Consider the following 13900-nt stretch of genomic DNA (forward strand, 5'->3'; position numbering starts at 1 on the left):
GAAGCTAACAGCCGTCTGACATCACTGTTATGAAGTGCCATCAAACAGAGGAGGGGTGAAACTATCACTGTTGCCAAAAAAAAAGAATTAGAGGTCAATAAAAACACAAAAAGAAACTGCAGTAGTCATTAAGTTTACATAAGAACACGTGGGCTTTTGTTTCCTTCTGATACTTCAAAAGTATCTAAGTTTTTTTTTTTTTTTTTTTTTAAATGGGCTCCAAGTTGCAAAGCCCCTGCAATTAATAAATGTATATAGTATTACAGTCTCTGCCCAGCCAAAGACCTACACAAGATTACATTATAAACAAATCCTTTAGCAGAAATACAAATGTACATGTTTACAGTGGAGTTAAAATCCATTACATTACAGTGTGAGCCAATCCAAACATGCCCCCGCTTCGCCTGATCACGCTCGTTATGCTGCCAGGCGAGTCGCGCACCAAACCTCTCCTGCAGAGTCGCCCTGCTGCTGGTTGTGATGATGAGGATGACGATGGCGAGTTTCTTCCTGACTGAAAGCCAGCAGTGTGCTGTTCTTTTTAGCGGCCTGTCCCAGTCAGCCTGAGAAAAGGCCCGTCGTCGTCCTCTCCTGCTCAGGCCGTCCAAAACATGAGGTGTAAAAGCGATCCAGCCTCGGAAGTCATGCTGCACCGTTCATCGCTAAGCCAGCAAGTAACCATGACATGCTCGATGCCAAAACTAAAAAGAGTGACTTCAATTGTTTTGTTTGTCAAATGTATGGGGCATGAGATGACTATTGCAATAAAAAAAAAGGACTTCTCCAAACAGATGTATAAAGAAATGAGTATCTGAAGAGAGGACAAGCTGCAACCGTGTCCATTTTCAGGTGGAGATGAGCGTATCTGAATCTGTGTGGGGTTTGGGTGGTCATTAAATGAGGAATTTGGTTTTTGAAGTTCAAACGGTCATGTAAAGAATATTACTTGCAGGCTAAAAATGAAATTGGTCACAAGAAAAAGAAAAAATAATAATCTAAGACATGTGGTCCCAGGGCAGGAAAGGCAATAGTCTGTATTAGCCATCCTCTTTAGGGGGTGTGTACCAGCCTAAAAAAAAAGAAGCAAAAAATTAGTTACAATTATTATTTGATGAGAAGAACAGTCCTGTCTATGTGTGTTTGAGAAGAGAACTACAGATATATAAAAAAAAAAACAATTTGTAAACTAAACATGTATTTATTGCTGTTGTTGGTGAGCTGCTGGTGTGTCCACTAAAAAGACAGCCTGCAGGACATCCAGTCCACCAGCATGTGTTACTTTATGTAGCTAAAGCCAAAAAGACATCAACATTGTTGAGGTATGAATTCAGAGTTGAGTAAATGATGATCAGTTGTACACCATACGGTTTTGTTTTGGTGTGATCCACCTTCTTTTTGTTACATTCCTTGAAGCACTTCTACCTGTTACACAAGAATTAACCAACGATCCGGCATGTTAACGTTAACGTGTTTAGTAGATGAACAATGATCTGAGGATCAATATCGATCAGTGAATCAACACATCAGAGGATTCTGGTTTCAGCGAACAAACGTATGAAACTAGAGACGGAAACACTCACCGTTCTTTTCGTGAATTTGAACCAGGGATTTGTAGGACTGCTGTGCTCTGGCAAGATTGTACTGATTCTGCATCACAAGATTAAAAAAAACACAACTTTGAGTCTTTTATGTTTTTTACCAAGAGAACCAAAATCCTATGGGACTCATTTTATACCTAGAAGTGGCCCTGGAAGATGGAAGCTACAATTTATGTTTTTTCTTTTGCCTTTTCCATCCCAACAGCCGCACGTTAAACAAAATTACTCCAAAGTTTTATTTTCAAGCCTTAAGATAAATTCTGCTGCACGCTTGTTACATTCCACTGAGGTGTAGAGTGTCACTCTCAGACTGTCACTGCTTAACTGTTGTGCTGTGTCTACACTGTTACTGATCAGCAGCTTTAAGAGGAATCTTTAAAAAAAGTACCACAATTTCCGAACTACAAGCCGCTACTTTTTTCCGCACACTTTGGAACACTGCGGCTTAAACAATGCTGTGGCTAATTTATGGATTTTTTTTTTTTTGATGAGCCAACGAGCTTTCTGCCGCCAAAACATTTAACCTCGTCACATCCGGGCGCTCACATAGCTGCCCAATACACATCTCTCTTGGGTCCTCGTGACTCAATGAGACTACCTGTATAAATAAAGGTAAAAAAATAATAATCTGACCAATGAAATTACCGAACATGTCACAGTGGAACAATGAAATGGCCCGTTCTCTCCTCCCCTCCCTGTTGTGCCCGTTATGTTCCAAAAGGCAGCTGCATGACGGAGGACAGCACAAGCTTGTGCAGAAGGAATGCGAAGATAGCAATCAACGGCTTCCTGTTAAGCTACTTTATTTTATTTTTTAAACCAGCTGTATTACAGGCACTGTTCAAAAAGAAAAAAAACAAAAAAACATTTACTGTATGTGTTTGTGTATGTTACCAATATGTATTTATCAAAAAGTTTAAAAATTCTATCCGTGTAAATATCTCATGTTACAACATGAACACCCGCGGCTTATTGACAAGCGTGGCCTATAAACGTACAAAATTATTATTTTTATTGATTTAGTGGGCGTGGCTTAAATTCGGGTGAGCTCAATAGTCTGAAAATGACAGTAAGTCTTGAGCTTGATTTGTCTCATTTGGAACCTTGACTGAGTAGGTTCTAAAAACAGATAGAAACAGGTGAGACCACCTTATAGAGACACTGAAGCCGCCTCATGTCATGCCCATAGAAAAAGGTCAAAAAGGGCAAGGCTAAGAAAAGACAGCCCAAAAAGACTCTGGATTCAAACAAAGGTCACTTAGGGTGTTTTTCCTATTTTTGGAGACAACTAGATCGCCGCACCTCAAGGTGCACTCTGTGGTTCCTGAAGGAAGCTGCACGAATGACTGAATGTTGTGTTCGCAAACAATAACCATTACTGCCTTACAACTTGATGTGCATGAAATGTATAAGCTATAGCAGAGATTAAACATATACATGAGACAGAAAGGATATAAAAAATAAACATTGAGAGTTTGCAATCAGACAGAAATGTTGAGAGAAATGCAAAAGAAACGTTGAGCGCTTGCAAAAGCATGTAAAACTAACCTAATAATAACAATTTCAAAATAACATTCTCACTTACTTTATTGGCTCCAAACTGCACTCTGGCTTTTCCTTTGACTAAAGTGGCATTGATCTGCATGATGACAGACTCAATGGAATAGGCACTGCTCCAACCCTACAATCAAAAACCCAAAAGAGCAGCTTTTTAAAATTGAAAGTCATGCACAAACAAACATAACGGATGCAAAACAACTCAAGGCATCACAAAAGTTTCACGCAACGCCTATTTACATTACGGGATTATTAGATTATGCTGCACACCTGCTTGGTGAGAAGCTCCATGCAAAGGGCGCCTCCTCCGAGAACATAACTTAAAAGAAAATAATCAAGAAAGGCAACATTTTCAGTTCAAATTAAAAACGTACACACCTACTTAAAACTAACAGAAGAAAATGTGCATTTAAAAAAAGAAAATACTTACCCTCCAGAAAGCACAGGAGAAACTACCCTGACAAATGGTGGATCGAAAGGGAAATTATCCTAAGAAAGAAAACAGTAATTAAAATAAAAGTCTCCAGTATTCTGAATAATTTTTGTGAATGTGAAGTTAGTTTTACTCACTTTATAAGAGAAGTTTAGTAAAATGTAATCCATTCCTTCTTTTTCCTTTAAGACTTGTAAATCACTGTGTAAGGGGCTATCTGGGTCCACCCTGTTGGTTCGGTCTGTTAGTATTAACACAGAAACAAAAACTACAACAAGACAAGTTACTTACGTCCTCAGTTTGACGTGCCATTCATACAGGCTGTCATTAACAAGCTCCACTGAGTAGATGCCTGCAAAACAAAATTACATTCAAGTCTTCTGACACGTCCAATTTAAAGGCTTGAACCTAAAGCATGTTTCATTGCATTTTTTTTTTCCATTATTAAAACAATGAAACCGAATGGGGCAGAGCGAAGGATACATTCTGACAAGAGCTAATCTCGATCACGCCTCGTCAACGCATTAAAAAATTACCTTGCAGAGTAATAATTAAAGGATTTCAGAAGGAGGTCCACAAGTGACATCTTTGCCAATAGAAATGTCAAAATGTCTAAATCCAATCTTATAACATTCATTAAGTACTTAATTATTTTCTGAATTAGTTGATGTTGAGCAGATTACCTGTCACAACAACAACAACAAAAAAAAAGGATCTGACAGTGTGTGTCGTTTCACCTCTGTGTTTTTGACATTTCCTTTGTTCCCAACAAACCCCAACCATTGTGCCGTGTGCATACCTGTCTTGTAACTCTGAGACCTGTAGATCTCTCTTAGCTCCTTCATTAGGCGGTCAGAAGCCTGCACTGAACCAGATACAGCTCCCTGCAAAATGACAAACATTGCAACAAGAAACAAAAAACAGTTTTGCAATTCATTACTTGTCATTTGTACAAATGTGAGCAAACATCAGTGACACAGCATGAATATACCCTCTGGATATATTTACTGTGAAAAAAAGTCAAATATTACTTGCATGGCAAACAGAGAATATTAATTTTATAGCAATAAAGACATTTTATTTCAGCAATTTTAAACGGATTCATCAGCCGAGTCACTAGCTGATTAGATGCGCAAAATTCTTTGATCGTATTGAAATGGGTTTGGATTAAATAATCTGAATGTATTGTTTACATGGGCACAATCTGATCATGAACTCATTCAAAGTTTCTAGTAGAAATGTTGTCGCTCACCGACCAGTTTCCTTCCCCATCATATTAGCATCTAGCCAGGTGGAAATACGTGAGGTACACATAGGTCGCACATGCACAGTCAGGTCAGTTTTCCAAGATCGGAATAAAATGATCAGATTAAGGGTTTACATGCACACCGTTCAGATTATGAATCAGCATAAACCACTCTCATTCGGATTACAAATTTATTCGGATTGAGCTGAATCGGTTCAGAATGGGGCGTTTACATGATTTTATTCCGAATAGCCATTTAATCCAATTACTTATGTCCATGTAAACATAGTTACTGAGAAGGATCCTGAGAAACCTCAGATTTTTAACACACACATTAAAACATTAACTTTAACAAGTTTTTGTTTCCTTGATAAACAGACACTATCCAAACAGTGAAAGTTTGTAGTTTTGGAGATAAGTGTTTTTCTGGACTGGAATTGAACTAGTAATACAGGTCAACATTAATGTTTTTGTGCAAGATATTCAAGTGGGTTGGAGTTACACTGTGTAGAACAGGGGCGTCAAACTCACTTACAAGAGGCCTAAACTCAAAACTTTTTCAAACCAAGGGCCAATTTCAAAAACCACACTAACTCAAATCAGATACCCAAGATCTTTGCTTGGTTACATGTTACTCAATAAGAGTTTGGTTGGTCTCATTTGATGTTCTCTGTTGTGCCTTAAACATTATAATCAAAGATTACTGAAAAAATTAAAGAGATAGAATTATTCTACGTTTCACATATCAGCTTGGGGGCCAGATCAGATGTCAACAAGGGCCACATTTGGCCCCCGGGCCATGAGTTTGACACATATGGTGTAGAAGAATGGAGGTAGTTTGTATTGTTTGTTTGTTTTTTGCTTGTTTGAGGCAACACAGACTGACTGATCCTGACGAGTGGAGGGAGCAGTTTCATCCCCCACCAGGTGCAATGGCAGAACCAGGGGGTGGCCATTGGTGGCCTTGGCTACCATATAATATTCTGTCACTTTAATAATTTGAGGAAACTGTAACTTTAAACAAAATAATCACTAGAAAGCATAGTTCCCTCAAATGATTAGGGTGGGCAGATTACAGATATATATATGGTGGTGGCAAATTTGCTCTTTTTGTGATAAAACCCAGAAGATGTCTTTCATTTATTTTGGTCTTGCCCCTTCTCGACTCAATTTTGGAAAAGTATTTGTATTTTGATTTCTACTTTTATAGAACCAGATCTCTCACTTTGCTTTGAACATGTTTTGTTTGGCTTCACTGTCTACCCAACAACTAAAGAAAAACAGTTCTATATTATTAATCTTATTATAGACCTAGCCAAATGGCATATTCATAAATGTCGATACACTAATCAAAAACCTCTTATCTCCATTTTTGAAAATGAGGTCAAACAATACATCAAAACTATTAAATATTCCACCAACACTAAGCCCACAAAAACTTGCACCTTATGTGCTCTCTTCAATATATTTATGTAATATGTTGTTGTAAATTATTGTCTCAGTGTTTGTAGCCCCCTGGCGTCGGTTATATCATTACTGTATACTGCATTTTATTGTATTGTTCTGTACTTTTCAATAAAGATTAAAAATAAATAAATAAATAAATAAAATATGGTGGTGGCCATCTTGAATTTTGATTTTGAAACCCAATTTTCAATAGTGACCTATCTAACACATAGATGCAGACACACCAAAATGAAAGTTGCTTATTTTTTTTAAGTTATCTAGATCAAATTTACATACATGTATGGAGGACAAAAGGATATTTCCAATTCGCTCTGCAACACTGGCAAATAAGGTCTTGTATAATGGACACACGTCACATCTTTAAATTTGAGGTATACAGAAAGAAATAAACATCTTTCATTTCTGAAATGATATTAAAAACATCACTACAGACTCACATTTAGGTGGTCTTGTCTCTGATTTTTTCGGATCTTCTCAAGGATTGCTAGATTTTCCTTCTCAATACCATCGTCTTCTGATTTTTTCCCGTCCACAGGCTCCTCCTCTTTCATCTCATAATGGTCCAAGTCTTCAATGTCCTAATGATCAACCGTAAACAAAAAAAAAAAATTACAATGCCTGATCAAACAAGAACCAATACATACGATGACAGGAAAATAAACTGGTATGAAGCAGAAACACGAAAAATAAAACAAAAGGACATGAAACGATAGGTGGCACGGCAACTCAGATGGTAGAACGGTTGCCTCACAGCGAGAAGGCCACTGGGTCAAATCCCAGCCTGGGACCTTTCTGGGTGGGGTCTGCATGTTCTCTCTGTGCATGCGTGGGTTTCCTCCCACAGACCAAAAACATGCATGTTAGGCTGATTGGAAACTCTAAATTGTCCCTATGTGTGAGTGAGAGAGAGAATGGTTGTTTGTAGGAGTGCAGAAAAAAAACAATTGATTCATTAAAAAAATAGATTCCTAGTCCTGGTGATTCTGAATAGATTCTAAAGGCTCATAAAGTGATTTAAAAACAGGTTTTTTTTCCTACTACTCCTGAGTGTACTGCATATCACATTACGTGTCCACCTGTCACCGTAGAATATGGCCTTGTAGGCCACCGTACAGCAAGCTAGTTAGCCAGCTCCCTTTATCTGAATGGAGTCCTTTTTCCCCCATTCACCCTTTATTTATCCAGGTAGTCTCATTTAGTCACAAGAACTCATTTTCAAGAGACCTGTTTTTGGGAGCAGATGGTGGGGGTTGAGGGCCTTGCTCAGGGGCCCAGAGTGGGATGAATGAGGGTGGAGGCAGGTGTGGGTGTTTCACCTTTTCCACCCACATTTTGATGTCGACGGTACCGGGAGTTGAACCTGCGACTTTCCGATCACAGGCCCATCTTCTCTAACCTCTGCGCCACCACTCCCCGAGTCTGCTAGCATGGAGCGGGAGGACAGCGCAATTCAACTCGCTCTTTCGTCGTTAAAAAAATCGATTTAAAGTCATTTTGGATTCTGCAATGTTCTGGGAGAAGACAGAGCTTAACAAGAGCACGGTTGTTTGCAAGAAGTGTAAAATAAAAATGTGGTGCAGTATTTTGAAAATATGACAAACGCATGGAAGGAATATGAAAAGCCAAAGTGGCAGATCAGTGAACTCTGCAACAAACAAATTTCCAGCTAATTCCCCAAAGGTTGTGAAGATTTCCCTCCATCTCCTGCTATATCACAAAGAATTTACGACCAGACAGCTCAGTGGAAGGTGAGGGGTTCATGTTTATTTTTAATACGCTGGACCCAACATATGTTACTCCTTCACGTAGCTTTTTAGCGATAAAAGCAGCGCCACAACACCACCATGAAACAAAGAGCAACGTGGGAGAAGCTCTGATTAATGCAGCTGAAAGGCAACTGTTCTCATGTTATACAAAAACGTATATAGACAAGTTATCCAAAACTCTTAATGTAATATGTCTTTTTAACAGGTTGAAGAGAGATCAGATGAGAGACATGGCCTGGAGACTGTTCTAAATTATACAATTTAGATAGTTTATACATTACAGTTCAGAATAGATTTTGTGCAGACTTGCACAAGTTTTGAGATTTGTTAAAGATTTACCAAATATGAATCAATATGGTTAAGACTGTGAAATCTGTTTATTTCATATTAGGTTAAGTTTTGAAAATATAGCAAATGTTGGAGCAATATGGTTAAAAAAAAACTGTGGTCTGTATTTTATTTTGAGTTGGAGGTTAATGCACTGTGGTAAGCTGAAGTCTTTGTTTACTTTTGTATTTATATATTTTGATCAAGAATCTCTCTCTTGATCTCTCTCATCAGCCTGATCAAGAGAGCCCATCAGAGACTCTACTTCCTCAGGCGGCTGAGTCGAGCTGGTCTGGGAAGCGCAGTCCTGCACACCTGTGCTGGTCTGGGAAGCGCAGTCCTCACCTCCTTCTAGAGGTGTGCAGTGGAGAGCATCCTGTGCTCCAGCATCAACGTGTGGCATGGAGGCTGCACAGCTGCAGAAAGAAAAGCTCTGCATAGAGTGGTGAAGGCTGCACAGAAGTCTGTTGGAGTCAGCCTCCCCACCATCACAAACATATACACCTCCAGATGCAGGAAGAGAGCCACCTGCATCATGAAGGACCCCACTCACCCAGCACACACTTTCTGCCCCGCTCCCCTCAGGAAGGAGGTTAAGGAGCATTAAGTGTAGAACCACTAGACTGAGGAACAGCTTCTACCCTGAAGCTGTTAGACTCATGAATGTCTAACCAGGATAATCACATCATGTTGCTGCTGATCTGGTTCATGTTGCTGTTGATCTGGTTCATGTTGCTGTTGATCTGGTTCATGTTGCTGCTGATCTGGTTCACGTTGCTGTGTTCATTCGTGCTCATCTGCTCACACAGACTCATGCTTGTGCTGCTGTTCAACGTACTGTTTTTATGCTACTAGTGCGGAGTGTGTTTTTAGTTGATGTTTTTCTTAGTTCATATCTTATTACTGTTTTTCTTTTACATTTTAATACTTTGTTGGATGTAACTGGGACCCTGTGTACACAATGTTATTCACAATGCACCACGTGTTGGAATGACAAATAAAAGAATCTTGAATCTTTATTTGTCTGTGATGGGCTTGATACCTGTCCAGGGTGGCTGGCTGGATATGGGCACCAGTGACTCCCGTGACCCGAAAAGGAGGACGTAAGTAAAAATGATGGATGGATGAATTATTTGTTCCTAGATTTATTTTTATTTTTGAAAGAGCCAGGCAGCTAAGCTAACCTATTACTGGTAATTTAAGTTACAGAATTGTATGCACTCCTATATTTGTTCCTATTTTTGGTATAAATATAAAATGATGCAAAAAGATTTGATAGAGTAAGGAACCTAAAATTATTGTTTTAAATAAATGTTCTATTTGTTTACATTGTTGTTTAATCTTTTCATCTAGTCAATTACATAATTTAAACAAACATTATGACCATTTCAATAAAAAAATCATTTCTGAATTGAATCGTGCCACCAAAAATCGCAATGGAATTGACAGACAGAGGTTTGCACCCCTAGTTGCTTGTCTCTATGTGTCCCCATGATGGACTTGAGAGCTGTCCAGGGTGTCCCCCACCTCTCGCAGTAATAGCTGGATGTGGGCACCGGTGACCCCACGACCCAAAAAGGAAGGAGCAGGTAAAAGATAATGGATGGACATGAAAAGATGAGAACTTACTTCCCCCATATCATCTTCCTCTTCTTCTTCTGACGTGACCTCCTCTGTTCCATGCTACACACAAACCAAAGAGCACAAATCAAACTGACCGCCTTCTGTTGAGCACGGATGGAGAATGAGCACAAATCTTTAACAGCAGTCACATGTAGATTGCCAAGATATACCCAAGATCAACTAGTTTGTGAAAGCAAAAGAAAACACCTTAATCTGCAGGATGCAAGCATGGCATATTTGTTAAAAGTAGCATTAAGTGGAAACTTGCCTTTCTGTCTTTTTCAACAGGACCTGCAGGCAGGGGCTGGTCTAGCATCTCCACATCAGGATGTTGTGGGAGGTTGTACAAACGACAAAGGTCACAGATGAGCTTTTTCAACTGCTGCAGAAGCTGGACATGACGAAACACAACAACGACATAAAAAGTTAGATAAACAGCTTGCAAAGTAAACTTACTATGCAATATCTCATGGCTAAAAATATATGTACATGCTTTGTAAAAAGGCCATCTTTTCCTCTCACATATTCCTAAATGTAAATTGTGATGCGCTGAACAAGTAAATTAAAAATATATTCTTTTTAAAATGTGATGCAGAGGATTGAAAAGGAAGCTGTAGAATAATGTACAGATGCAGAATATGAGAATATGGTGATTGTTTGAGTAAACCAAGGTACAATAATGACATTACACAGTATGGATATAAACATCAGAGGACTCACTAGTAGTACTGCAAAACAAATAAGAGAAGGGATAGAGGTAAGTGGCAGTCATTAACATGTATAGGTTAAATCTAAGTCTTTTGTTTGATAAGCACAAAAAGTCAGTAATACCAGAAATAGACCAAAGGATGAACTATTAAATGTTTATTACATAAAAAAAAAAAATTCCAGGTACAAAGAAATAAATAATTCTAGTAGTAAACAACTTTTCTACCAAGATTTTTTTTTTATTGTTGACATTTAAAAACAAACAAACAAACAAAAAAACTTATTTTCAGTGAGTAGGTCTTCAAACAGCATGTCAATAAATGGCGTCTTGGGTGTGAAGGTTCTGCACTTGTTGCCTACGTGCCTTTGCAAATCTGGTGCAGATCTAATATGGAGCACCACCAAAACAAGTGAGGAACAGAAGAAAGCCACGCTGATCTCATCTTCTCACATTAACAAATGTGCTACTTTTGACACATATCTTAACTAATGCTGAAATCAGACAAATGCAGTGCGAACGAACAACTTTGTCGAGAAAAATGGCCTTTTGTTTGTCTTGTATTGAGAAACATATGCTATATAGAAATAGGTCAGAATGTGGTCTTATAAACAGAATTACATACGGATTATCACAGACTATAAAGACCTCAATGTTGCATTGCTCTCTTTGGACCGTTGAAGACATGTTTGTCAAAAAACACTAATCAAATCCTATGGTACAAATTTCACATTTTCACAGCAGTACTTAAAAATGTGTTGTATTACATTTAAACTAATCCAAGTATAGCATAACAGTGTACACAAACTTTTCAAATAATGCTATGGCACTCTATGTGCAAGACTCATGTATATGCACTTTTTCTACACAACCTAGAAAGGAAGAATGTGCAGTTCACACTTTACACATTCCAAATAATTTTTTTGTTTTTTGTAGTATTTGATTAGTCAAAATTATAAAAAAGAAAGGAAACAAAACTACCAGCTTCTATTTAAAAAGGCCATGCTTTTCTTTGGCTTTTGTTTCTTACAATCTATTATTAGTAGTAGTAGCATTAGTATTAATATTAGTAGTAGTAGCTGTAACAGTGGCTGTAGCAGTAGTAGTAGTAGTAGTAGTAGTAGTAGTAGTAGTAGTAGTGTCTAAATGCAAAGGCTACAAATAACCTCATTCAAACATCAGTGCATGCTTTTTGCATCATGAGGTCTACTAATGTAAGAGTACTTATCAGAAATCACTGGAGGTACCGACACCAGAAAGTATTTAGGTCATTTTGAGTTTCACAAAGACGCTCTTCTTGAATCGTGAAGACCTGAGTTTATCTGTCTTGAAGCTGCTTGATTTGCTTTTCATGCCTCTTATTTGGAGTCTGATCATTTCTGTCTCACTTCTACTTTTTTGGCTTTGAAGTTACAGAGCGGACTACTTCAATTACTCAGCTGTTTTGTTTCTCGTTGAGCAAATTTGGTCATTCTGATATATAAACAACAAGAATGAGTACGCACAATAATAATCAGCAATTTGCAGACTTGTAGGCATCAAGCCTGACATTTGAAGACGCTCACTGCAGCAGGCTGGTTCAATAATCCAAAGATAAGTCATCAGAGGCAACATGATCGATACGTGTTTAATCACATGGTTTTATTAAGTCTAGGTGCAAAGTGTAGTCCCTTATTTCAGTGCATGATAGATTAGGAATATAAAGGAAGCATTTTCCAGAACTTAGATCAGAGTCAGTGATCCAAGTGAGTCTCCAATCAATATTTGGGGGTGACAAAGACTTCATCACAGCGATGAACAACACTGTCAGCAAATGTGTGCAGAAAGTGGGGTTAACTTACCAAGGTGCTGCCTTTCCTCACATCCTCCAACCTCTCCAAAACTTGCGCCAAGCTCGGGTCGTCGGAGTCCACAAACCATATTGGTGGCGTCAATGGATAGGATTCCTAAAAATAAATAATAATACAAACAAATAAATAAAATGGAGATTACGAAACATAAAACAGGTCATTGGCGTCAACTCGTATAATCCAGATTCCTGTTTGTCGCAGCACCGAACTCGGACTTTGAAAAGTAACATTTGATTTTGAAGACGTGATTATAATTTTTAAACGGTTGGACAACAGAAACCCCATGGCTGAGACTGGTTTTTAAACGTTTAAAGTCAACATAAAAGCCTTAGAAAACGAGTATTTATCTCCCTTTTTTGCAACTGCCTGACGTTAAGTCGCTAACACGGGAAGTGTCCGACTAGCATAACCCCCCCTCGGTACGTGCGTACTTGTTTACTCACCGTTATGTTGCAGTGGATAATTAGCAGTTTTTCCCCAGTTACATTAAACTGGCAGCTCAGCTCGTCGGGCTTCCAGTCAATTATCCGGAACCGTTCGTGGTTCGGATCAAAAATAGACTTCAAAAACTTCAGCTCGGCCTTCAGCCCCGACACCGACATCTTCCACGCATCTCCGGCTGGGCCGCTGAGTAGAAGTCGGGACTTAGCTTTCAGCTAGCTAGCGCAACTGCATTAATTTTTTAATAGAAAACTGCTCTTTAAAAAATAAAAAATAACGGCTGGATCCACCCGTATGAAGTAGCAGGCTACCCAGTGTCAGCTACAATCCCCGTGTGGTTGAATTTCAACGCAACCACAGAGGCTTGCTACTGAGTTAGCTTACGTTAGCTTAGCAAAACTGCTAGCCTTGTTGTTGTCTTTCCGTCTATTGTTGTTGCCTGCCTATGTTAGCATGGTGTGAAAGCTCCTGCGGTGTCCCGTCACGGTCTTCTCATGGTCTCATCGGACAGGTCTTTAATGTGCAACTTGACCAGGAAATAATGACGCTATCTTGACAATTTGACGTGATATCCTGCTGCGAGAACAGTGTTTTTTTTCATCCCAGTATAGTTGTAGCTGCTGGCCTCCAGTGGGGTTTAAAGATGGCGTTCGACTATCTCCCCGCTCCCGCAGAATCCCACCTCAGCGCCTCCTCGTTTATTTATGGTTAAAGGTGAGAAAAGTAAAGTTGGTGGCGATGTATTTATGTTAGGGATTTTTTTTTAATAGCACATAATGTCTTAGAGGTCGAATATTTATTCCAATAGTGAACTCAAATACAATTCTTGTTGTTGTTGTTGTTGTTGTTGTTGTTGTTGTTGTTGTTGTTGTTGTTGTTGTTGTTG

At 38.8% G+C, this 13900-nt stretch overlaps 1 protein-coding gene across 1 annotated transcript; it reads right to left on the bottom strand.

Moving 5' to 3' along the window:
* Positions 1-210: 210 nt before the first annotated feature.
* LOC119423461 (ubiquitin-conjugating enzyme E2 Q2-like) lies at positions 211-13278 on the bottom strand. Its single transcript, XM_037690861.1, has 13 exons — positions 13017-13278; positions 12565-12669; positions 10286-10408; positions 10024-10077; positions 6739-6879; positions 4388-4472; positions 3880-3940; positions 3726-3816; positions 3586-3644; positions 3426-3474; positions 3184-3279; positions 1581-1647; positions 211-1069 (listed from the first exon to the last, which is right to left on the bottom strand). Exons 1-13 carry the CDS (start codon positions 13173-13175, stop codon positions 1038-1040), a joined length of 1122 nt encoding a protein of 373 aa, XP_037546789.1. The 5' UTR covers positions 13176-13278; the 3' UTR covers positions 211-1037.
* Positions 13279-13900: the final 622 nt, after the last annotated feature.

This window comes from Nematolebias whitei, chromosome 2 (assembly GCF_014905685.2).
Source record: "Nematolebias whitei isolate Nwh7 chromosome 2, NemWhi1, whole genome shotgun sequence".
Taxonomy (NCBI): Eukaryota; Metazoa; Chordata; class Actinopteri; order Cyprinodontiformes; family Rivulidae; genus Nematolebias; species Nematolebias whitei.